We start from the raw sequence: 23641 nt of genomic DNA on the forward strand, positions 1-23641 counted from the left end.
TGACCTCTCCAAAAGCTAATTGGAGTCAGGAGTCCGCTAACCTGGAGTCCAATCATTGAGCCGAGATTGGACATGTTGGTTAGAGCTGCCCTGCCATATAAAAAAATACAAAAAAATAAACATTTGAGTTTGCTAATTAATAAGAAGCATTGCTTGATGTGAACCATGCCACAAACAAAAGAGATCTCAGAAGACCTCTAAGATTAAGAATTGTTGACTTGCATAAAGCTGGAAAGGGTTACAAAATCTCTAAAGATTACTGCAAGAGTACAGCACAAAATGCTCAATGAGATTAAGAAGAATCCTAGAGTGTCAGCTGAAGATTTACAGAAATCTGTGGAACATGCCAACATCTCTGTTAACGAATCTGTTATGTAAAACACTATACAATAATGGTGTTCATGGGAGGAGTGTGTGGAGAAAAAGGCACAGCACACCAACATCAAAACCTCATCCCAACTGTAAACTATGGTGGAGGGTGCATCATGGTTTGGGACTGCTTTGCTGCCTCAGCTTGCCATCATCAACAAAAAATGAATTCCCAAGTTTATCAAGACATTTTGCAGGAGAATGTAAGGCTGTATTCCAATTGAAGCTCAACAGAAGTTGGGTGATGCAACAGGACAATGACCCAAAACACAGAAGTAAATCAAACACAGAATAAAATACGACTTCTGGAGTGGCCCAGTCAGAGTCCTGACCTCAACCCGATTGAGATGCTGTGGCATGACCTCAAGAGAGAGGTTCACACCAGACACCCCAAGAATATTTCTGAACTGAAGCAGTTTTGTAAAGAGGAATGGTCAAAAATACCTCCTGACTGTTGTGCAGGTCTGATCTGCAACTATAGAAAACGTTTGTTTGAGGTTATTGCTGCCAAAGGAGGGTCAACCAGTTATTAAATCCAAGGGTTCACATACTTTTTCCAACCTGCACTGTGAATGTTAACACGGTGTGTTCAATAAAGACATGAAAACTTAGAAATGTTTGTGTTAATAGTTTAAGCAGACTATTTGTCTATTGTGGTGACTGAAATGTTATGACCAATTTATGCAGAAGTCCAGGTAATTCCAAAGGGTTGACATACTTTTTGCCACTGTTTAATCTGTTGGGCCAGGTGTTTTTCCCTGGTCATGCGACCAAACCAGGACAAACTCTAGGCCCTAGTTATAGCCGACATTCCAGTGCCCAGAGTTTTTCCTGACCCCTGTCACACGAGCAGGAAAAACTCTGCCAGGTTACACCCCATAACCAGAGCTTTATGTCTTTCCCTGGTGAAGTTACACGGTCAGGAAAAACTCCTGGCCCTAAACATGCAACCCGATATCCCCTTCTCTCCTCACCTGTCTGTAGCGGAGCAGGTGCATGGATGTGCGGGAGTTGAGCAGCGCGGTGAGGACCCGGCGCACCAGGCCCTGCAGCTCCTTCTCCAGGGCCGTCCTCCACTCGGCCGGCTGGCGCTTCGTACAGCTGGTGCAGGTGTAGGCCACGCTCTCTGGCAGATTGGACAGCAGCTCGTACATCTCATCTGGTCGTGGGAGGCAAGGGAGCAGAGAGGGAGGTTTACTTTTTACACTCATTTATCAGGTCAATTCTCAGTATAAAAAAAGTGTTAACAGATCCATGCAGAGTATATGACTGCAGAAAGGCATTTTACAGGTGTTTTTGGGTATATCAACAGAAGTTGAAATTGATATCAACACATTTAAGTATAATGCCCCTAAGTAGTGAACATATAGCAGCCAAATGAGAGAACAGTGCCGAGTTCAAATCTGTATCACATAATAGGAGAGGTGATGAAAAACAGACAGACTGAAAGATGGCATTGTTTCCAGTGAGTCGAGTTGTGAAACAAGAGTGCCCGCTAACCTGTGAGGTTCTCACACTTGGAGTGGACCCAGTGGTCGCACCTCCCACACTGCATCATCTTGCTGTCGTAGTCGTCGTCGTCATAGCACTTATCGCAAAGGGGGCAGAAGTTACCTGGAAAACACAAGTCGTTGGGTCATAGAAAAAATAATCTCTCTCCCCAAACCCTACTCAACCCTTCTCATAGTACTGAAGAGACAGATGCCAGGGTCGTGTTCTTTAGGGACAAAACTGACGGAAACCAGAAGGGACTACCTGTAGCAAAACATTATATATTGGTGTGCCTCCTAATGAATGCTTTTGACATTTTCCTTGGTCAATTACAGATGTAGACAGTGAGACAGTAGCCCGAGTACTGTAGAGCTACATCCTTCTACATTACTTGAGACCAGAGGTCTCAATTTGGTCGCATTTGTGACAAAATATTTTGCTGTGCGACCATGAGTTTTATTTTGGGAGCACTGTGTGACTTATCATCCCCTAGAAAAATAGCTGTTGTAATGACAGGGCTTCGATGTATCGTTGTTTCCAAGTGCCCTAGAGAAACTAGCAAGTGCACATTCGTTAGCGTCCTGGTTGCACCACTACTACAGTGAAAACGGCTTGCCTCTAAGCCCAACCAGGTCAAGAGCTGACCCATATTAAATGGTGCAACATTTTTACGTTCCTGTCGCAGCTCGCCGAGACCGCATTACACATTCATAAACTATGTCTTGGGCAGTTCTAAAAGTAGTCACGGGTGGACGTGGTTAACCATTTGTTTACACTTTGCTCAGTCATGTTACCTCATTGACTGGCTAACAACCTGGTTGGGGGGGGGGGGGGCACAGAAAGGAAAAGGGATAACTTCTTCAGGACGACAATGATTGACAGATCTCTTGCATGTTGTCATCACAAACCTGAAGTTTTAAAGAGACAGTGTACCATTTTCTACGTTAATGCGTCACAATAGGAAGAGTTATTTTACACAATGTAGAAACCTAATATTCCACAAAAGACTACTTTCAATGACAGGTATTCGTATCAACGTTTAAGCTTTTATAATAAACAAAATATGTATTTACAGTGTTACATATTCATTTCTAGGGCAAAAAAAAAAGTGCTTCAAAAGTATCTCAAAAGCAGCCCAATACAGGCTCTATCAATTGTGTAAAAAAAGGTTCTGGGTGTTCCTAAATTCCATGTGGTGCTCCTAACTTTAAGTTGGGAGCACCAGTGTAACCAATGCAAAATTATTATTTATGGTCCTGCTTGTGACTCACCTTTAGCGAAAAGTTTGGCACAGTCATGACATAGGGAGAAGTCATGTGACCACTGGGCGTCCCAGGCCTTCCCGGGTTTTGTGGCCCCGCAACTCTTACAGCGAACACACTTGGTGCAGATCTGAACACAACGAGGACACAGAGGGAGAATTCATGACAAATTCATTCAATGACAATTAATCGTTAAACAAAAAGGCAGGCAGTTAACCCGTCTAAACCTTACCCTAAACTTCACCAATTTCAATCTATATGCCTAGCCCTAACCTTGTGGGTCTGCTGGCCAGTTATACACAGAAACCGAATTTTACTGATGGATGAGGGAGCAGGAGAAGAATGCCGTGATTGCATACCCAGACTCGTTTCTTCTTGGTGGGTCTGGTGGGATGGTTAGGTCCCAGGCACTCGGGGTGATAGCTGTTTCGGCACGTCTCACACTCCAGAAGTTGCTGCTTGGGGAAGAAGAGGTGGAGAGAAGCAAGTTAGCAACCTAACTGCCAATCTTGCCTCACTTTATAATTAGACAAACATTGAAGCTCTCAGTACCCTTGAAATGTAAATATCTCTCTACCTCTTTGTGGAAGACATTGAATAGAGCCAGACGTTACAGGGATAATGATATAGCAAGGCTAGACATGGGGTGGGAAGTTTTCCTCCCAATAGTGCATTCCGAAAGGCCTTCATCATGATATTGTTAAGGTACGTGTCCCAAATGACATCTTATTCAACATTTAGAGCACTCCATTTTGACCTGGTCTGGTCAAAAGTAGTGCACTAAAAAGGGAACAATTTGGGACACATACTTTATTTGTCTGGATCAAAACCCTGATTAGAATGACAAAGAGGAGTAAACAGCATGATTAAGTAACTGGTTCTGTAATGAATATTTTCTGAAAAGTCCCCGTGGCATATTGGAAAATCCCCATCCCAATCTAATAACTCAGGAAGATGAGGGCGTGTCATTATGAGATTTCAAAAGAATTTGTTGTTTCGCTTTAGCTTCGTGAATTAACATTCATGCGTTTCTTTCCACAAGCAGGAGAAGACACGTCGACTGACGCTACTGATCTACTTCCTAGGAAATGACCACAAACAAATACGCAATCTCAAACCGCTAAATAGCCTTTGTTACTCACTCAAATCATTCGAAAGGGAGAGCCTTACTTTAGTCTTCTGGTGCTGGAGGCCACAGGTGTGGCAGAAGCGGCAGCGGCGGCAACACCAGTTCTCCCACTGCTCCTCCAGAGGGCGCTCAGTCTCCCCCAAGCAGAAGAGATGGAAGGGCTCACAGCACACCTGGCAGAAGACAAACTGGAGGAGAAGGAGAGAGGCGTGTCGGTACAGTACAGTCAGTGGGGAGTTTTCAGTCGGTTCCAAATGAATAAAAATGGGGACTAAAGTGGGATGTGTGGATATAAAAAGGCTGTGTGAGAGAGAGGCATTATTCAGACACTTTGAACTGCTTGAAGAACATCACTATGGGTCTATACCATGTGGCCTGTGTGCCATCTGAGTGTTTGTTGCTGTATACTATACAGTATACTAGGGTATTTAGATATTCCAACGGTATGATTATCAATACCCTCACCGGGGTGTTCTACACCACTGCTTATAACTAACTATTAGTTAACTAAGATGTGCCAAATAGATTCTATCCAGCTCAGGGCTCCAGCTATGCATTTGGTTTGCCAACTTGCTAGCCAAGTGGTTAGATGGCAAGATCAAGCTTCTTGGTTACAGCAGAGACAATCAATCCCCTCCTGGATCAAGAATCCCCTCCTACCTAAATTGTTTTGGTAATACCGTATACTATACAGAATCTGTATGTACATCTGAATACCTTCCAAACCCATTCGTAGCCTTTGATATGTCATAGTGGGCCCGCTGGTGCTGTCCGGTACAACCCTGTGATAGACTAGCAGCCTGTCCAGGGGGTGTACCACCATGTTATGTTAGAGGAGTAGCTCACTTTATTAAATTGTTCTTTTGAAATACAAAGCTCTCCTTTTCCCTCATTTTGAGAGTGAGGCCAGCCGGTCCTCACCTTGGTAGAGAGAACGAGAGAGAGATTGCAAGTGGCGCCCGTGACTCACCTCGACGTTGCCACTGCTGGCACAGAGGAAGCAGACGACCCGCGGGGTGATTGGCACGGAGGTGAGGAGGCCGAGGCCGCCCGTGGCCCACACGTTTTCCACGTCATGGTCCTTCTTAAAATCCACTCTGATTCTGTGCACTCCGTCGCAGGGCACTTTCTGCTTGGCGGTGCCCCCAGTCGAGGGAGTGCTCAGCAAGTTTAAAGTACTGCTCTCAGGTTTGGTGGCCAACGGCTTCTGCTGCTGGGAAGGTAGAGGAGAGGGGTCAGGGATGAAGGCCAAGTGGCATTCATGGGACTTAGGGAATATAATTGTATATCACTTAATTGCCCATCCAAAGATGGACATTTATTTGCCTTTGGCACCGCATTACAAAAACGTCATGTCGTAAAAGGGAACTGCAGAATAGGGCTGTGGCGGTCATGGAATTTGGTCAGCCGGTTCTTGTCATGCAAAAGACTGCCGGTCTCACGGTAACTGACCGTTAACAGAAACACATCTAACATTTCCAGGCCTCCACGCCACATACAAGCAGCTGATGCACATTTTTGGAACATCAACATTGAAGAAAGTCTAATAAATGTATTTAAAAAATGTACACCATGGCAATAAATCCATATTTCTTTTTTAGGCAGGTCTAAAGAACCATTATGATATGAAGGAAATGCATTTCAGAAGATGAGTTGGCCTACTGTATGTTTTCTGGCTACGCACCATACCATAGGATGTAGGCTTGTTCATTTAGCAGACAAGATATGCTTATAAGTCCCGTGCCATTATTTTAATCGCATAGTAAGAAGAATATAACTGAATAAATAAGACATTTTTCCCATTCCAGGGCAAGTGTGCATATGAAGTGGCTATGTTGAGCGTAAAAGTGATCACTTAAAAACCAGGTCCTATATGCTAGATTTATCTGGCACCTTTAGTTGTGAAGGATAGGTCGCAGGCGCTGTTCTCTCGTCAAGTGATCACGTCATTCGTATATGCACTCGAATAGCAATTGGAGGCCGCTTTTCTGCCGGTTCTCATCCCTACCTACCTGGTCAAAAGTTTTAGAACACCCACTCATTCAAGGGTTTCTTTATTTTTACTATGTTCTACATTGTAGAATAATAGTGAAGACATCAAAAACTATGAAACACATGGAATCATGTAGTAACCAAAAAAGTAAAGTTACCAGAAATTGCGGCCCAAATAAATGCTTCACAGAGTTCAAGTAACAGACACATCTCAGCATGAACTGTTCAGAGGAGGCTATGTGAAGCAGGCCTTCGTGGTCGAATTGCTGCAAAGAAACCACTACTAAAGGACACCAATAAGAAGAGACTTGCTTGGGCCAAGAAACACGAGCAATGGACATTAGACCGGTGGAATATGTCCTTTGGTCTGGAGTCCAAATTTGAGATTTTTGCTTCCAACCGCTGTGTCTTTGTGAGATGCAGAGTAGGGGAACGAATGATCTCTGCATGTGTGGTTCCCACCGTGAAGCATGGAGGTGGTGGTATGATGGTGTGGGGGGGGGCTTTGCTGATGACACCGTCAGCGATTTATTTAGAATTCAAGGCACACTTAACCAGCATGGCTACCACAACATTCTGCAGCTAGTAACCCCCCCCAAAAAAAGTTAAACAAATCAAAATATATTTAACACTTTTTTGGTTACTACATGATTCCATATGTGCTATTTCATAGTTTTGAAATCTTCAATCTTATTCTTCTACAACGTAGAAAATAGTAAAAATAAAGAAGAATGAGCAGTTGTGTCCAAACTTTTGACTGGTACTGTGTGTGTGTGTGTGTGTGTGTGTGTTTTTTCACTCAGTTTCAATCGGCTGTTGAACTTCATCCTTCAAATGAATCATCCCCAGCGAGATGAGTTTTAAAAGCATGATACTGTTTTGATGATAAGTGTTTGTGATTTTTGATTGCATTTGCATTGATGTCAGAGTGGTTAGATGGACAATAGAGCCCTGAGTATCAGGCCATTAGCGACCTGATGGTTGTTAGCGAGTTAGGTACTACCAACACAAGTCCTGAGTGCACAAGAGGAGATTACTGTGACTCAGCGGTCACATGGAATTTTACTGAGGTCATGACTCATGACTGCCGGTGTGGCGGTAAGACAGTCACCGCAACAGCCCTAGTGCACATACCTTCTCTTTTGGTTTGGTGGGTTTAGGTGGTGGTGGGACAGAGCGAGATGCCTGTTTCTTCATTTGTTTCCCTTCGGGTGCTGAGGGGACACAGGTTATAAGAGTACCAACGTTATCTACTATCCCATTTAGAGCAAATCAGTGCTTTAGACCGCATCAAGAGAGAAACTTAATTATTGTATTTAATAGCGTTAACAGTTGGATAAACTAACGTGCAAGGGAAAACAGCTATATTCTAGACATTTCAGAAAGGGGTCATCATAACCATTACAATTGGAGATGTCATGCTATGGCTCCTCCTACCCGTGTCTGTGATGGGCGTGGCTAAGCTCTGCTGCTGGGGCTTCCTCTTGGTTTCTGTGGGCGGAGACTTGGAAGCCCCTGCGCCCTCCTTTTTTGCAGTCCCCTGGGTGGGCTGTGGTCTCTGATGCTGCTGTGGTGGCTGCTGGGGCTGGGGTGTTGGTGGGGAGGGGGAGCTCTGGAGTGAGGAGGACGATGAGGAAGAGAAGGAGGAAGGGGAGGAGGGAGGGGTGGGCTGCTGGGGCTTACGTTCCTTCCTACTAGCAGCACCCGTGGGTGCCGGTGCAGGATGTTTCTGGTCTTGCCCAGGGGCGGTGGTGCAGCTGGGGGCCTGGTCGTTTGGGGGGGTAGGGTTGTCGGCTGGGGGAGACTGCAACTGTGGCGGTGACTGTTTTTGCTTCTCCTCACCTGGCTTCGGGGGAGGGGTTACACTCTTTTTGCGAGGGGGCTCCTCCTTCAAAGGGGGCGGGACCTGTTTGAGACTGGGCTCAGTGCTTGTTGGGCCCTTGACGGGGTGTAATGCCTCCTTTTTTTCAGACAGTTTGTTCTTCTTCTTGCATTTTTTGCCTAAAAATAAAAATGATACAATCCCATCAATTACACTGAGAACTGTGAATGACAAAGACAATGTGGCTTTATGCAGACACAGACCTTTCACTTGCTTCTTGAGAAAAATCTTGGAAGGCATCCACTGCAAGTTCTGACACTTTCGGACCCTGCGACAGACAACATACAAGCATTACAGTCAGTCACATCAGTCAAACATTGTGGCGTGAAATGAGTGAGACTGGGATAATCGCTCAACTCAATTCAACATAACAGGATTCTCAATTTCTCATACTCACTTGCAACACTGCTTCTTGATATTGCGGCCCCCGAACTTGGGCTTGTCCAGGCAGTTGGTGCAGACTCCGCAGTCGTCGGGGACCTGGCAGCCGGGACACTGCCTGCAGCGCCGCGACCGCCGCCCTTTCCTGGGCGCCGCCCCTCCCTCCTGGATGATCTTGGTGTGCCTCATCACCGGCTTGATGGGAGGGGACTGGGGCTCCGCCTCCTCCGAGCCCGCCACTGAAGATTTGTCTGGGGGGAGGGGGGGGCATTCACAGCATAATATGGCGACGGATCAAAAAAGGTCCCAAGTGGAAACAGGTAATCACTCTTGTAATGGGGTGCCAGGCCAGGAACATATGAAACAGAATGAGATACGGCCCTTATCAAACGCCACGACTTCATTGATTTGTCGGAGGAGCATTTGATTATGCGAACGGGTCATACTTCACTACAAATATTCAAAAGGGGGCGTGCCCATTTAACACGGATCTCACCATCATTCCCCATGGAAGACAGGATCTTCTCCCTCTCCTCCCACGGCAAGGCACTGAGAGTGGGCATGTCGTCGGGGAACACGGCCCGGTTGCGGCCCAGGGCCACAGCGGCGCGCCGACACACGTGCTTGATGCGCGGCCCTCGCACCGACGTCTCCGAAGAGTCGCTCTCATGACTCTGGTGGAGTAAAGCCAAAAACAAATCTGCAGTTAAAACTCACTTCACTGGCTCGAGATAAAGTGGCCGAATTCTGGGTCTGTGTTTCATTTTATTATTATTTTTTAAAAAAAATTAAAAAAAATCTATGTTAACTCTAAATCAGTCTCTGAAAGGGGCTACTCTGTAATAGGGTTATCCCAATACCAGTATTGAGAAGCTATGCAGGTTCGTGGAAAGGAAACAAGGCATGAGGCAGACTTACATTTCTTGAGGAAAATAGTTATGTTGCAGACACACAGCCTGTTATCGCAGTCACATTTTGTTTATTTTTCCAAGCTATAGACTACCATACAATCATTTACATACAGCAAAGTCTTGAAGCAGAGTTCAGTCTGCTTCAAGTTCTTTTTTGGTGGAAAATCAAGTATCACCATACTGGTATCGTGACAGCCCTAATCTGTAAACCATCATTCTCAAGGCTCTCTTACCAGTTGACGACAGTCCTCTTAAATACATACACATCTTTCGGGGGTGGTTTTTCTAAAGGAGAATATATTTGTGCACGTCTGTCTGCATAATGCATAATGTACAACGTGGTTTGGCAGAAGTCCCCTTGAATAAACCCCTTTCAGGGACATTCCTGCTATCAAGTTTCAGTCTGTGTTCTAAACACTCACAGTGCTATTGATGGCAGCAAACATTCTCAGAATCATGTCAAATGATTTCATTGTGGTTGTGAGGAGATGGCAATGAAACGTACCAAAACCCTTTCCGTGTTAAAGTAAACCAACAGAAATAGCCCTAGTCAGCGGAGAAGAGGCTGCGGGGGAGGAAGAGGGGAACTAACCTGAACTTTAGGATGGTCTGGGGATTTCAGCGACTTGCTCTTCTCGATTTTGAACAACTGCGCTTTGGCCTTCTTCAGCAGGCCTGCCACCCGCTTGTCGGCCACAGGCTGCTTCTCGGCGTGCGCCAGCATGGAGCCCAAGGATGGGACCGCCGGCTTCTTGCTGCCGGTCTGCCCCGGGGGAAGGCCTGCCTGCTGGGCAGGGACACATGTTTTCTCCTTCTCCCCAGGCTCAGCCTCTGGCCCCCTCTCCGAAGGCCGGGTCTTTTTGGAGGCGCGGCCCTTGGTCAAGATAAGGGGGATAGAGGAGTGGACTGCAGCCCTTTCTACAGGTGCTGCCTCTGTACCCGAGTCTACGGACACAGACTTCTTCCTCCCAGGTGTCTTTTTAGGAGCGAGGGAGGTCAGAGACTCCTCCCCTTCCCGCCCCTCCCCGGAAAACAGGCTGGGTGTCCTATTGGGAGAGGCGTCTGGAGTGGACGCCTTGCCTCTCCTCTCCCAATCTTTTCTGCCCTCCCTTTTGTTCTCTTTCTCACGCTCTCTGCTTTTCTCGGTCTCCCTTTCCTTCTCCTTGACAGGAGCCGAGTCCCGGGAAGCCGAGGCGCTCCTCTCTCTCCCCCCTTTCCCAGCACCACGGCCCGTCTCCTGGGGGCTGGAAGTGAAGAGAGAGAAGAGTTGGGAAGAGGAGCAAGAAGCGGAGTTGCCACCCGCACCACCAAGGTTCCCGGCTGCTCTATGTCCGTCGGAGGAGGAAGGTCCGTGTGTGGAGTGGCCCAGGGGGCCAGGTGAGAAGGTGCTGAAAGCGGCAGGCGTTAAGGCACTAGTGGGCAGAGAGCTGAGGGAATTACTGGTGCTGCTGGCACCAGTGGAGATGGAGCCTGTCAGCACAGACAGTTCAGAGGGACCTTTTCCAGGCGGGGCCCCTGGCTGGCTGCTCCTCGTGGTCATGGAGTGTGAGGGGGACCGGGGTTGACCTCGCAGGGGTCCCGGGGTCGTCCTCTTCTTGCGTCTCACCGACCGGCCCGACTTGGGGGAGGACTGGAGGGGAGACAGCGATCCCGGGCTGCTCCCCGATGACGACTGCAGGGTGACCGACTCAAAGATGCGCGAGTGTGCCTCGCTGGGCGTGAAGCGCGGGGCGCGCAGCAGGGGGCTGCGCTTCTGGAGTGGCGACTCGAAGCGGGACGAGGGGTGCTGCTGGTGGTGGTGGTGATGTAGTGGAGAGAACAGGCGGGTGCCCACCCCGGTCCCACCACCCGGCGCCGGGTAACCCGCTGAAGCAACCGCCCCGGTACCAGCGCCATGGGGCATTAGACCCACGTCTTGAGCCGTGAGAGGTGGAGGGCGGAAGTTGTCGAAGATAGGCTTGCGGATAAGGCCCTCCTTCGCATACTTAGCAGAGGAGAAGTACTGCTGATCAGTGCGAGACCGAGATGTCCAGCGGAAGGTGGGCTCTCTCAGGATGGACCTGCGCTTGTCCTGCAGGCTGGAGAGCACCAATGACTGGCCCTGGAGAAACGGGTGGGGCAGGATCCAAGGGGAGTGGGTGTGATGCTCCGCTGTGTTGGAGCCTGACTGGGCCTGCTGCGGGGAGCTAAGGAGAGGGGGGGGCGGGGGGGACGAAGACGAGGAGGCGGCGGAGGCGGCCTGTTGAGAGTTGGACATCAAAACTCCCGTGGCCGGGCTGATGATAGCCTTCTTCCCTCCGGTGACCAGGCTGCCTCTTCCCCTCGCCCCAAGGCTGCCCCTGCCCACACCCTGCCCTCTGCGGCCCCTCCGGCCCCGCTCAATCAGAACACGCTGCTCCGGCTCGGGCTCTGACGGATGCCTGGAGGAGTGCAGCATGTCCCCCTCCCTCTCTCCCTGGGAGGATGGGGAGTGGTCTCGCTCGTCGTCATGCTCATCATCAGGCTCGGACAGGGCCTGAGTGCCCTCCGAAGCCTGGGAGTCGCACGACGAGTCGTCCAGACTGGGGCTGCTGGATCGGGACGACTCACCCGACGAGAGCTGGGAGGAGTGCAGGGACACCGCGCTGGAGCCACATGAGGCGACGCTGCTGCTGAAGCGCCCATTGCTGGTGCTGTTGTTGCAGCTGTTATTGAGCAGGCTGGCCGCCACGGCCGTGGCCCTGCTGGGTGTGACAGTGGGAGGCGGGGGAGGGATGGTGTCGACCGGAGCTGCGGTCACAGCTTTAGCAGCGGCGGCGACTGCAGCTGTAGACGCCCGCATGGGGGAGGCCGCCAAAGCGGGATGGGGGGCAGCGACGGGGGGCGGAACAGCATCTAACCGTGCCATCTTCATGTGGGGGTGAGAGGCGCCGAAGCTGCCTTCGTCCTCGATGAAGCGCTTTGGGGTTTTAATGATGCGCAGCGAGACAGTGCTCACCACGGGCATGATGAACTGCCTGATGTTCTTCAGCTGCGTTCTTCTCCTCCTCCGGATGCCTGCCTCCATGGCTGCTGCCCCTTGGCCTCCTATGGCAACCACCTCCTTCTCTAACAGTTTTTTTTTCTGTGCACCTTTCTTGGCGCGCTGCAGCAGCTGCTTGGCGATTGCGGCGTCAGTGCGTTTGGAGGGGGGAACGATGCGCACAGGCTTGATGTGGCGAGGGCTGGTTCTCAGGTTCAGTGGCCTGCCCAGCTTGGAGGGAGAGGATGAGGGGAGCGGGCTTGAGGAGCTGTGGACGTCAGGGCTGTCGTCCTCCTCAGCAAAGTGGGACGCCCTGAGCTTAGACTGCTGTTGAGGAGTGTGGGGGTCCGTATCTCTGTCCCGGCGGACGCTGAAGGACTTTTGTTTGGTTTCCTCTGAACAAGAGGCCTGGGCAGCAGCAGCTTCGGCTTTGAGGCGCTCGGCAGATGGAGGCCGTCCTCGTCTGCGCCGGGGCACGCCGGGCACCGGCACACACTTCCTGGCAATGGCCTTGAGTGGGCTCAGTTTGACCTCCCGCAACCGCTTCAGTTTGGTCACCTTGGACTCGCGGTTCGCTTTGGGAGGCTTGGCCTCTGTGTCATGCTGCTGCACGGAGCCCAGGGGCGTTCTCTTTGTGGCTTTCCTCTCCTCGTCCCGGTCCCTGCGGTGTGTAGTTGTGGAGCTGTGCTCCTGCCCCACCTGCCTGCTGTCATTGTCTGTATGGCTGCTGGCCTGCAAACTTCTCTGGGTGCCAGAGGCTGGAGGACGGCCTCTCCTCTTCTCTCCAGAGCCAGGCGGCCTCCCGGGCAGCCGCTTGGCCTTCTCCACAGGCCACTCCTGGCCCTCGGGTTTCCCCGAGGAAGGCGAGGGGGAAGGGCCGGCGCCTGCGGACCCTTTCTGTGCAGTCAGGGCCCGCGGGGGTCGGCCTCTGGGCTTCTTCTCCTGCGTGGGAGTAACTGGTACAAAACATACAAAAATAATGGGTTTCAAATAAGTGGGGCTACTTCTACTACTTTTGAGAGAGACACACACACAACTAAAAGTATGTGGACACCTACTTGTCAAACATCTCATTCCAATATCTTGGGCATTAAAAGGAGGTTCTGCTCAGCGACTTTCTCTATTCAACCTGACAGAGCTTAAGAGGATCTGCAGAGAAGAATGGGAGAAACTCCCAAAATACAGGTGTGCCAAACTTGTAGTGTCATACCCAAGAAGACTCGAGGCTGTAATCGCTGCCAAAAGGAGCTTCAAAGTACAGAGTCTGAATGCATGTGTAAATGTGGTATTTCAGTAAAAAAAAAATATAAAATGTGCAAAAATGTCTAAAAACCTGTTTCGCTTCATCATTATGGGGTATTGTGTAAATTCCCAAGGATTTAAAAAATACATACATTTTAGAATAAGGCTGTAACGTAAGAAAATGTTGAAAAAGTAAAAGGGGTCTTTATACTATCCGAATGCACTGTATATACACACACAAAAGTATGTGGACACCGCTTCAAATTAGTGGATTCGGCAACAATGGCTCAGCCACAAAATGGTAGGCCACACAAGCTCACAGAATGGGACTGCCAAGTGCTGAAGCGTGCAAAAATCAACTGTCTACGGTCGCAACACTCACTACCAAGTCGCAAACTGCTTCTGGAAGCAGCATCAGCACAAGAACTGTTCGTCGAAAGCTTCACGAAATGGTTTTCCATGGCCGAGCAGCCACACACAAGCCTAAGATCACCATGTGCAATGCAAAGCGTCGGCTGGAGTGGTGTAAAGCATCGCCGCCATTGCACTCTGGAGCAGTGGAAATGCGTTCTCTGGAGTGATGAGTCACACTTCACCATCTGGTAGTCCGATGGACAAATCTGGGTATGACGGATGCGAGGAGACCGCTACCCCCCCGAATGTATAGACACTGACAGTTGTGGGTGCATTGCATGATATATTGTGGTCTCTACCTTCTTGCCCTTTGTGCTATTGTCCGTGCCCAATAATGTTTGTACCATGTGCTGCTACCATGTTGTCATGTGTTGCTGCCATGCTGTGTTGTCATCTTAGGTATCTTTATGTAGTGTTGTCTCTTGTCGTGATGCGTGTTTTGTCCTATATTTTTTATTCTAAACCCAGCCCTCGCCCAGGCGAAAAGCCTTTTGGTAGGTCGTCATTGTAAATAATAATTTGTTCTTACCTGACTTTAAAAGGTTAAAGGTTAAATAAAATAGAAATAGTGCCAAACGTACAGTTTAGAGGAGGAGGAATTTGGTCTGGAGCTGTTTTTCCATGGTTTGGGCTAGGCCCCTAAACAGCACAGCATACAAAGACATTCTAGACGATTCTGTGCTTCAAACTTTGTGGCAACAGTTTTGGGAAGGCCCTTTCCTGATTCAGCATGACAACGCCACCGAGAACAAAGCGAGGTCCATACAGAATTTGTTTGTCAAGAACAGTGCGGAAGAACTTGACTGACCTGCACAGAGCCCTGACCTCAACTCCATCACCTTTGGGATGAATTGGAATGTCAACTGTGAGTCAGGCCTAATCGCACAACATCAGTGCCCGACTTCACCAATGCTCTCGTGACTGAATGGAAGCAAGTCCTTGCAGCAAAGTTCCAGCATCTAGCGGAAAGCCTTCCCAGAGGAGTGGCGCAGCAAAGGGGGACCAACTCCATATTAATGCCCATGATTTTGGAATGAGATGTTGGACGAGCAGACTTTTGGACGAGCAGACTTTTGGTCATGTAGAGTACATAAATAAAAAAACACCTCACCTGCAAACGTCCTCGACTGACTCTGCATTCTTCGGTGTTCACTGACTGTACCAAAGCCTCCAAACGCTCCTTCCTATGGCGGGAAAAGACAAGAAACATGAATTCTGACCAAAACGTTAACACGTTTGCCGAAATACTTCAATAGAATAACAGCATGATTAAAGTGTTGTTTTTTTAAGGTCAAAGTGATGAATGAATAAACTGATTCAGAATTCAAAGCATCCAAACACACAATATTCAGGCCTAGCCGTGCACTTCAGTCATCCCTGTACTGATAGTTTAGTCCCCTTAAAAATGACGGTAGTCCCATCTCACTTTCACCAGGCTGCTGACTCACTCCAGTCAGGTTCCAGTCATTCCATTTCCCTATGTTTTCCAGATTAGGTGCCTAAACCCGCTGGAGAAGGTTGTCAGAACGTTAGACATTCTCAATTTGAAAATGTCCAACTCGAAGCTGAGTAACACAGTAAAGCCAAAACCACAAGTCAGTCGAGCATTTTCCTGTCTTAGGTAAATGCTAAGCTGATTAGGCACGCTCAGGAAAAAAAGTCTCACCGTCTAAAATATCTGAATAAGAGGCCAGGTGGCAAAACGCCAAGAAGAGCAATTGAAGCAGGGGTCGGCGTTAGAGTTCAGAAATCAACCTTTTCAAACGCAGAGCATAAGAAATAAAAATAATCTGCGTTTTAAACCATTTCACTTGAGTTTTATACTGAAAGCCAAGTTGTTGTTTTTTCTTCAATAGGAGTGATCAGGGGCATGCAAATATACTATTCCCTTCACAGAAAATACATTAGCGCAAAACATAATTCAGCAGAAAATATCTTAATGTTCATCAGAAGCGCAACACTATTTGGCTAGGAGCCACACAAGTAAATGAGCTTACAATGAAAAAGCAAGGTACTTGTGCAAAAATGATTCGTGGCCATGATGTTTCAATGATAAACATTAGAACTAATGTATCCAGCTACATTTTCTGTTTGGCTTGAAGTTAATCTGGCATTTTACCTGAGAAAAGTAGGCTACAGCGAGAAAAGTAGCTACACAGTCAGAGCGCAGTCTGCTGATATAATGCCTGTTAGTGAATTCCCATCCTGGGGAAGAGCAACTGAAACACAAAATGTGTCTGATGTCAGGCAGTAGTGATGCACCGATATGATATTTTTGGCCGATATCCTATATTGTCAGTCAATTTTATAATTTTTTTTATACCGATATTTACAATTTTTGCAGCCTTTTAAGCATTCTAGTACAGTTAAATAGCTGACACACACACTCACACACACACGGACGCAGCGGTCTAAGGCACTGCATCTCAGTGCAAGAGGCATCAACTACAGTCCCTGGTTCGAAACCAGACTATCACATCCGGCAGTGACTGGGAGTCCTATAGGGCGGCACAAATTGGCCCAGCGTCAGCCGGACCGTCACTGTAAATAAGAATGTGTTTTTAACTGACTTGCCTAATTAAAGAAAAGGTCACACACACACTAACCAAAAGATATTTTGTCGAAATTTACATAAATCCCCATTACCAGTAAAACATAACCAAACGTATTTCTTTCACTCACTTGCTGTGATGTTTCGTTGTTCATTTGTTTCATTCTCAACCAGGATTTCTATGGAATGCCATTTGGATCTTTGTGTGTCAAATAACACAACAAACTGTTTCAGTAGCTATAGTTAGCTAGCTAACTACATAGCTAGGCGTCATCTAAAATAATCCTAATTTATAAGACAGTTCTTATTTGGTTAATGGTGGTCGGACACATCTATGCGAAGCTAGCCACAATAAGGATTAGGTACAATAGTGGAATTTGCAGTTAGCCTTCAAAATAAAAAGGTATGGCATAATTCTACTATTTGTATTCATTTGCATCACTGTCAGTTACATACTTTTATTTTGAAGTTAAACCACAAATTCCACTATTGTACCTAATCCTTATTGTGGCTAGCTTCACAACACATAACCCGGTCCGGTCAAGCATCACTAGCCAGATGAAGCTAGCTGGCTGCTTATGTTTGCTTGGGAAACAGGGTGAAGTAGCTGACTAGCTATTTATTTTCATGAACTGAAGTTCAATTTCAATAGACGAACAACAAGTGGCAACCTAGCTAATACTTACTCACAAGGATCCCTAAATCATTGCTAAGAATAATGAAAATGACTGCAGGTTCTACTGGTGATTGTTTTCAGGTTGGTTACATTGGTGCTAGCTAGCTACCCCAGCAGTTGTGGTCAAACAAATTATGCTTTATTACAAATGCGTTAATGCAAACACCGGCCACGAACAAACTTTTTTTGTACAGCTTTGACAGTGCTACTATCTTTGACACGCAAAGACCCAAACGGCATTCCATAGTATGTATGTCGTGAAGCTAATAGCAGTGACGCTATTACTGTGTAACTCCGGTAAGGCAAAATCTGAAAAAAAATAGCTCACTTGGTGGTGTGTACCGGGTGCTCGACCAGTCGGCCAAAGTCAACATCACCCACGACAGAGAACGGTTGATTGTCAAGGTTAATTAATTCCATTATCTTGGCTTTAATGAATTTCGGCTGAGTTGCCTCGCTGAAAAATGTCTTACTCTTTCAAATAACTGCTCGATCTACACAGCAGACATTGTGGGCTAGGTTAGGAGTCCTGTGTTGCACGTGTAGCGCAACATTTCACGTGCAGTTATTACGTTATTTAGGTATGCACGGTAGCCTTCACATCGGTTTTTAAAACCTGTTTTGGAGACCGGTTTTTGTTCGGAATTTCAGATGACTGACGTGACCCGTTACTCAGGCCCAGAAACTAGGATATGCATATACTTGGTAGCATTGGATAGAAAACACTGACGTTTGTAAAACTGTTAAAATAATGTCTGTGAGTATAACAGAACTAATATGGCAAGAGAAAACCCAAGGAAAATCCATCCAGTTCTTTTTTTTTTGAGGTAACAGGTCATTTCAGTGGTAGCCTATGGGAAATACAAATAGATAGGACCCATATTGCAGATTCCATGGCTTCCACTTGATGTCAACAGTCTTTAGAAAGGGTTTCAGGCTCTTTTTTGTTTTTTAAATGAGCAAGTAGTTGGAAGAACTACAAGGTGTCTCATTAGAAAAGTAGCCTTGTTGGTGCGTGAATGAGGTGCTCGCTCTTCGTTATTTATCTTCCCTATTGAACATACTATTCTACTATAAATGTACTATAAAACGCCCATTCATTGTGTAGCTGGGACCATTGGGATTGCAAACAGAGGAAGATCTTCAAAAAGGTAAGTGATTTATTTAAAATCGCTTTGTGATTTTGTGACGCCTGTGCTGGTTGAAAAAGTATTTGTGTGGGGCGCTGTCCTCAGATAATTGCATGGTATGCTTTCGGCGTAAAGCCTTTTTGAAATCTGACAACACAGTTGGATTAACAAGAAGTTACGTTTTTAAAATGATGTTTGACACTTGTATTTTCATGAATGTTTAAGATTCCGATTTTTGTATTTTGAATTTCCCGCTCTGCAATTTTACTGGATGTTGTCGTAGGTGTCACGCTAGTGGTTCACGCGCCAAAAGAGGTTATCGTCGGAGTTAAAACTAGACATATGGCCGATACTGATGTGGCCTTTTTAACTAATATCGGCCAATTATGATATCTTTCATCCCTAATAAGAAGCATTTAAGATACGTTAACAAAAGCAGCAAGATATTTCTTAGGCATTCTCTTTTTTGCTGTGTGAAAAACACAGAATTCTACGTTAACAGTGCACAGGGGCCCTAAGGGATTTTTCGTAGCCTATACCACAAAAGGAAAATTGCTGAATAAGCCTATTAGCATAGCTAGATAGAGAAGCTTCAGATAGATATTTCATCAGATGTATAAAATGTGAAGCATCCGGATGGCGTTTATGGTATGGTAGTAAATATGGTAGTGAGAGGAAGCCCAGTGGCCGGCAGTGGGAGAAGATGGATTTGGGCCAACATTCTGCAAATGTACTTCTCGATGAAACATTTGATCTCAATACAGTTCTGTTCCCAAAACTAGAAATCGGTTACCAACCGAGTGGACTAGGTTTTGTAGATATTAGCCTTTGACAAAGTTGCAAAAAAATGGCATTGTTTAAAAGGAATGCAAAGGCAAATTGAGTTATTGCACACGCACACTTCAGAGCAGACGTTCCCCAACAGAAATATGCTAATGTATGCTAGAACGCACCATCGGATCTAGCTCGTGCTTGGCCTTGCCCACTATGGCTCATTTGTTCCCATTTGAAACGACAAGCTGTGGCCTACCTTGGTTTAGTTCTAAAATCTTTGGGGAAACATTTCATATAGCATTTGATGGCCACAGGCAGTCATAAGGCTACACAGATGTATTTAATGATATCTATTGCACCGTTGAGAATTATATTTGTTTCTCTTCACTTCCAGGAAGTACCATCAAAGTACACAGGTATCCATAGCAGCAGTGGTTGCTAGGCTGCCTAACATCTGCTGTGATGTCACCCACTCAGTCAGGTCATCTTTGAGAGGGCCTGATTGGATGACTCATCTCCTGACATAACACACACATTCACTTATTGAGGTACTTATTTTACTTTCCTCTTAAATGTTTCTCTCTTCTAAATTTTGAGGTAAGGCACAGTGAATGAGGCCATCTGTAGGAGTTACCGGAATTCAAAAATTCCAAAGCAACCCAAACAGCATGTTACACATGACTAATAGTGATCTCTCAGTTGACTAGGCTGCGCCTCAAATGCCTGTTTAAAACACTACTTGTGTCAAAAGTAGCACACTAGACAGGGAATAGGGTGTCATATGGGACACAACGCTCGTCTACAACTGTACATGATGATGGTGAACCTAATCAGTGCAGTCTCTACGGTGGGGTGTGGGATACTTTATATCAGGATATAAACGAGTCACAATCACAGCACCAGGAAGTGTGTCCTTGGATTGATTCAATTAAAGATCCGCTACGCTCACTTGGAGTTGGACAGAAATGGAATATTACTCAGTCTCCAGGACCCTCCATTTGTAATTATGTCTGGGCCACAGGATGAGTGTGTAACAGTAATTATAGAGAAAGCAGATAAAACAGGAGGCAGACGGACTCAATGTCCTCCAACACCAAGGTGGGACTCTGCTCATGAACTGCAAAATGCCTGTACATTTAACAGCAAACTTATATTATATTGTCAGCTTAACTATCACAAGTATTGTTATTTATGACAGTCAGCAGTACTGACCATTAGACTTGGACAACTGGGCAAGTTAAGAGGCCAAAGACAACTCATATATGCATGTCAGAAAACACAAAAGTCCTTAGATGCCCGTCTTTGCTAGGCCTTACCCCCACAGATCATCCACAGCCACCCAACCCTAGGGCTGGTGAGATGAATATCTCAACGTTCCCGTGGAAGTCTTTTGTGTCACTCCGTGTCGGAGGAGTGGGGGTGTGTCATTTCATAATCTTTATTTAGAGCAGCATGTGGGGCTGCAGTTTAAGTCCCTTCGGCCCAGTTTGTAGAGCAGCTGCTGTCTAGGAGTCCACACTACAGTTTTAACTCCAACCTGAATAGCACAGCCAACTTGTTAACATCACATTTACTATTAATATAGTGATTAGGACACATTCGGTCCACTGCAATTTAAATTTGGCATATAGCCTAGATTTTTGTTTGTGACGACAAGTGTTGATCATTTGCAATTTAATAGCAGCCTCAAATGACCAGCTTTGCCCTTTTAAAATCATTCATTTTCAAATCATGTTGCCCACCGATACCTGAATTTTTAGATTGATCCATCTCTCACTTCAACTCTGACACTGATTGACTCTGTGCAGCAGTTCATACAGGCAGTGTTTCTCAGCATCTTCTCAGGCAGGCTGCTAAAGCTGTTGGTTGGTTGCAGGGAACTAAGGGGGGCGGAAAGTGACAAACGCGAGTAGCTCGATGACATCACAGCTCTGCCTCTCTGGCACTCACACAAACACTCGTCCTCCCTTCTCGTGAACCACACCGCAAGATGTAAACAACAGAGCCAAAACACGAGGTGAGGAAGAGGAAAGGGGGATGGGCAGAAAAGGAGGATGTGCGTGTGTGTGTGTGTGTGTAAAAGGGGGAGGTGGGGGGGGCAGCATCTTGACCACCTGGTCCAGCAACTGAGCCTGTGCATGTCTCCAGGGGGACTGCGAGGATGAAAAGGGGTTGGGGTTGAACACGCTCGCACAGAAGCAAGCTAAATCCCAATCTAAACAAGCCTCCCACACACTAAAAGCCTCCCACTCCCCGTGCAGCCAGCCATGCGCTACAGAGGCACACACTCACTCCGCGCCCACAGGCAACCCGGGGAGAGCAGCATGCTGCGAAACCAAAAAGGCTTATGGGCTCGCTTGCAGGACAGGGAGCCACCTGCTACGGCTAGGACAGGGGAAGGCAGGTAGCCTTGCGGTTAAGAACATTGTGCCAGTAACCGAAAGGTCACTGGTTCAAATCCCCGAGCTGACTAGGTGAAGAAAAAAAAGTGTGGGGGGGAAAACTGTCTGTGCTCTTGAGCAAGGCCGTAATTGATTTAGAATGTAGGTTCAAAACGAATACAAATGTAGAATGTACAGTCAGGGAGAAAGGGGATGAAAGGCAGCATGCATAGCCTAGTCGGAAGGCTCTTGTTAGAAGAGGGTGACAAAAGCTTTTGTCGTCTACTCAGACTCCACATTTTCTTACTCCTGCTTGTGTGTTTCCCATCCACAACATGCTAATTTGAACCTACATTTCCACATCATGAATTGCCTCGTCTTTCCTGATAGATTAGCTAAAACAGAGCAACAAGTCCAATTCAATGCAGAGATGTTCATGTTCCGGTCTGCTAGTTGGGCCTGTCCCTTGCAAGCACAAAACTATCAGAGCGGATGTAAAAGTGGTTTAAGGTATTCGGTTTTGCGTCACTAGCAAGTGGGTGTATGTGGGCAAGGTGAGAAGCCCAATGTGACTGTTCTTTAATCAGAAGAAAACTCTATTCAGCTAACGCTTTATAAAATGTATTCACCTACTTTCAACATCTGTCATTTTAAAACACCAGGCAGAGAAGTCCCAGCAGTAGCTCCCTTTAAAACGCAGAGTAAATGAGAGTCTCTGAGGGCTGCTCCGCTCTGCTCTTCAGGACTGCTGATGCGCCACACACACACATGGCTGCCTGCCATCCCTGTAACCTCATATATCCACATCATGTAGTGCAACTGATCATTAACTCTCAGCCCTGGCATATTTGAAAGCTGTAGAATTCAACTTGGAAGTTTGGAGCTATCTAAATGCCTAGAGAACCTTAAGTTCCCCTTTAATTACTAGCATTGTTAAAAGTTTAAAACTTTGACGCTTCCCCCAGAATTCTAAATAATTTCATACTGTATCTGTTGAGACATCTGCCTTTTGAAGTTTCAGAGAGTCCTTGTACATCACTGCGCTAAACCCCGAGTGAATATCGAGAGGTGTCAGGGGGAAAAAAAGTATGCCAAGAGACTTGCTTTGCAGTTTGAAAATTCTGAACGTGGTCAGGGAATAAGATTACGAGCACAGGGAGAACTCAATCTGTGTTTATTTAACAATTGCGATTGATGCAATGAATGGAGGGCAGGATAAAACAGCATGATATTTTGTACTACGCAACTGTATTATTCAAATGTGGGCTACAAGAATTAAAACAAAACAAAAAAACGGAAAAGGTCTGGGGCTGGGTACAGACAAATGGGCCTCCTGATCGTATTCTCATGATCGTAATTTGGAGCAGCCTTCCCTCAAAATCCACTGATACCTCTGAGCAGCCGAATGAAGAGCTAGAGGCTTCACTCCGATTTACTATGGATACTTCTCCCCTCCTTTGAATTTCAATTGAGGAGGAGATCATACTGCCCTTCCGGTGGCACATTCCTAATAAAAGGCCACTGGGGAATTCTGGTCAAATTGCTCTGGGCAATGACTGATTTTTAAAAATGTTATTTAGGCAAGTCAGTTAAGAACAAATTCTTATTTACAATGACTTCCTACACCAGCCAAACCCAGACTATGCTGGTCCAATTGCGGGTTGTGATACAGCCTGGATTCGAACCAGGGTGCCTCTAGCATCACCGAGATGCAGTGCCTTAGACCGCTATGCCAATCGGGAGTCTCAGAAGAATTCAAGAAAAAAAAAAATAAGGGAATTCTGAGTGTCCCACTAAAGATTGATATTCGTCTCTCTCGGGTGCCAAAATACTGGGTAAAAAAAAACAGATACTGCTAGAATTGATGGCTCATGTTCCCAACACCTCACACCCACAGTGGCAGAGAGAGGCAGCTCCGACCAGCACCCTAATCAAAACAAAGCTGAAGACGCCTCCTGCGAGGTGTAATAAGGGGCATAAAGTATGGGGGACCAACCCCACACACAATTGATGGCTTTCTCACAGCCCTGAAAGCAGAGGTGAAAACCCTTTGGC

The 23641-nt window shown here is 46.7% G+C and overlaps 1 protein-coding gene across 7 annotated transcripts in view; it reads right to left on the reverse strand.

The window, feature by feature from the left end:
- kmt2a (lysine (K)-specific methyltransferase 2A) overlaps nt 1-23641 on the reverse strand; it is a 54495-nt gene that overhangs the window by 26962 nt on the left and 3892 nt on the right. For 2 of the 7 annotated variants that reach the window (XM_090224289.1, XM_021587353.3), the window contains exons 2-14: nt 15186-15258; nt 10010-13374; nt 9003-9180; nt 8523-8757; nt 8329-8393; nt 7681-8244; nt 7378-7457; nt 5222-5461; nt 4293-4439; nt 3482-3580; nt 3132-3252; nt 1870-1983; nt 1344-1528 (exon numbers count right to left, since the gene is read on the reverse strand). In XM_090224289.1, coding sequence (XP_090080415.1) covers nt 1344-1528; nt 1870-1983; nt 3132-3252; nt 3482-3580; nt 4293-4439; nt 5222-5461; nt 7378-7457; nt 7681-8244; nt 8329-8393; nt 8523-8757; nt 9003-9180; nt 10010-13374; nt 15186-15258 — 5466 coding nt within the window. Of the gene's footprint in view, nt 1-1343; nt 1529-1869; nt 1984-3131; nt 3253-3481; nt 3581-4292; nt 4440-5221; nt 5465-7377; nt 7458-7680; nt 8245-8328; nt 8394-8522; nt 8758-9002; nt 9181-10009; nt 13375-15185; nt 15259-23641 lie in introns of all 7 variants that reach the window. The other 5 variants (XM_090224290.1, XM_021587354.3, XM_021587355.3 and 2 more) reach the window with 3 other exon arrangements.

Source organism: Oncorhynchus mykiss, chromosome 27, assembly GCF_057628025.1.
Source record: "Oncorhynchus mykiss isolate SJ-2025 chromosome 27, ASM5762802v1, whole genome shotgun sequence".
NCBI lineage: Eukaryota > Metazoa > Chordata > Actinopteri > Salmoniformes > Salmonidae > Oncorhynchus > Oncorhynchus mykiss.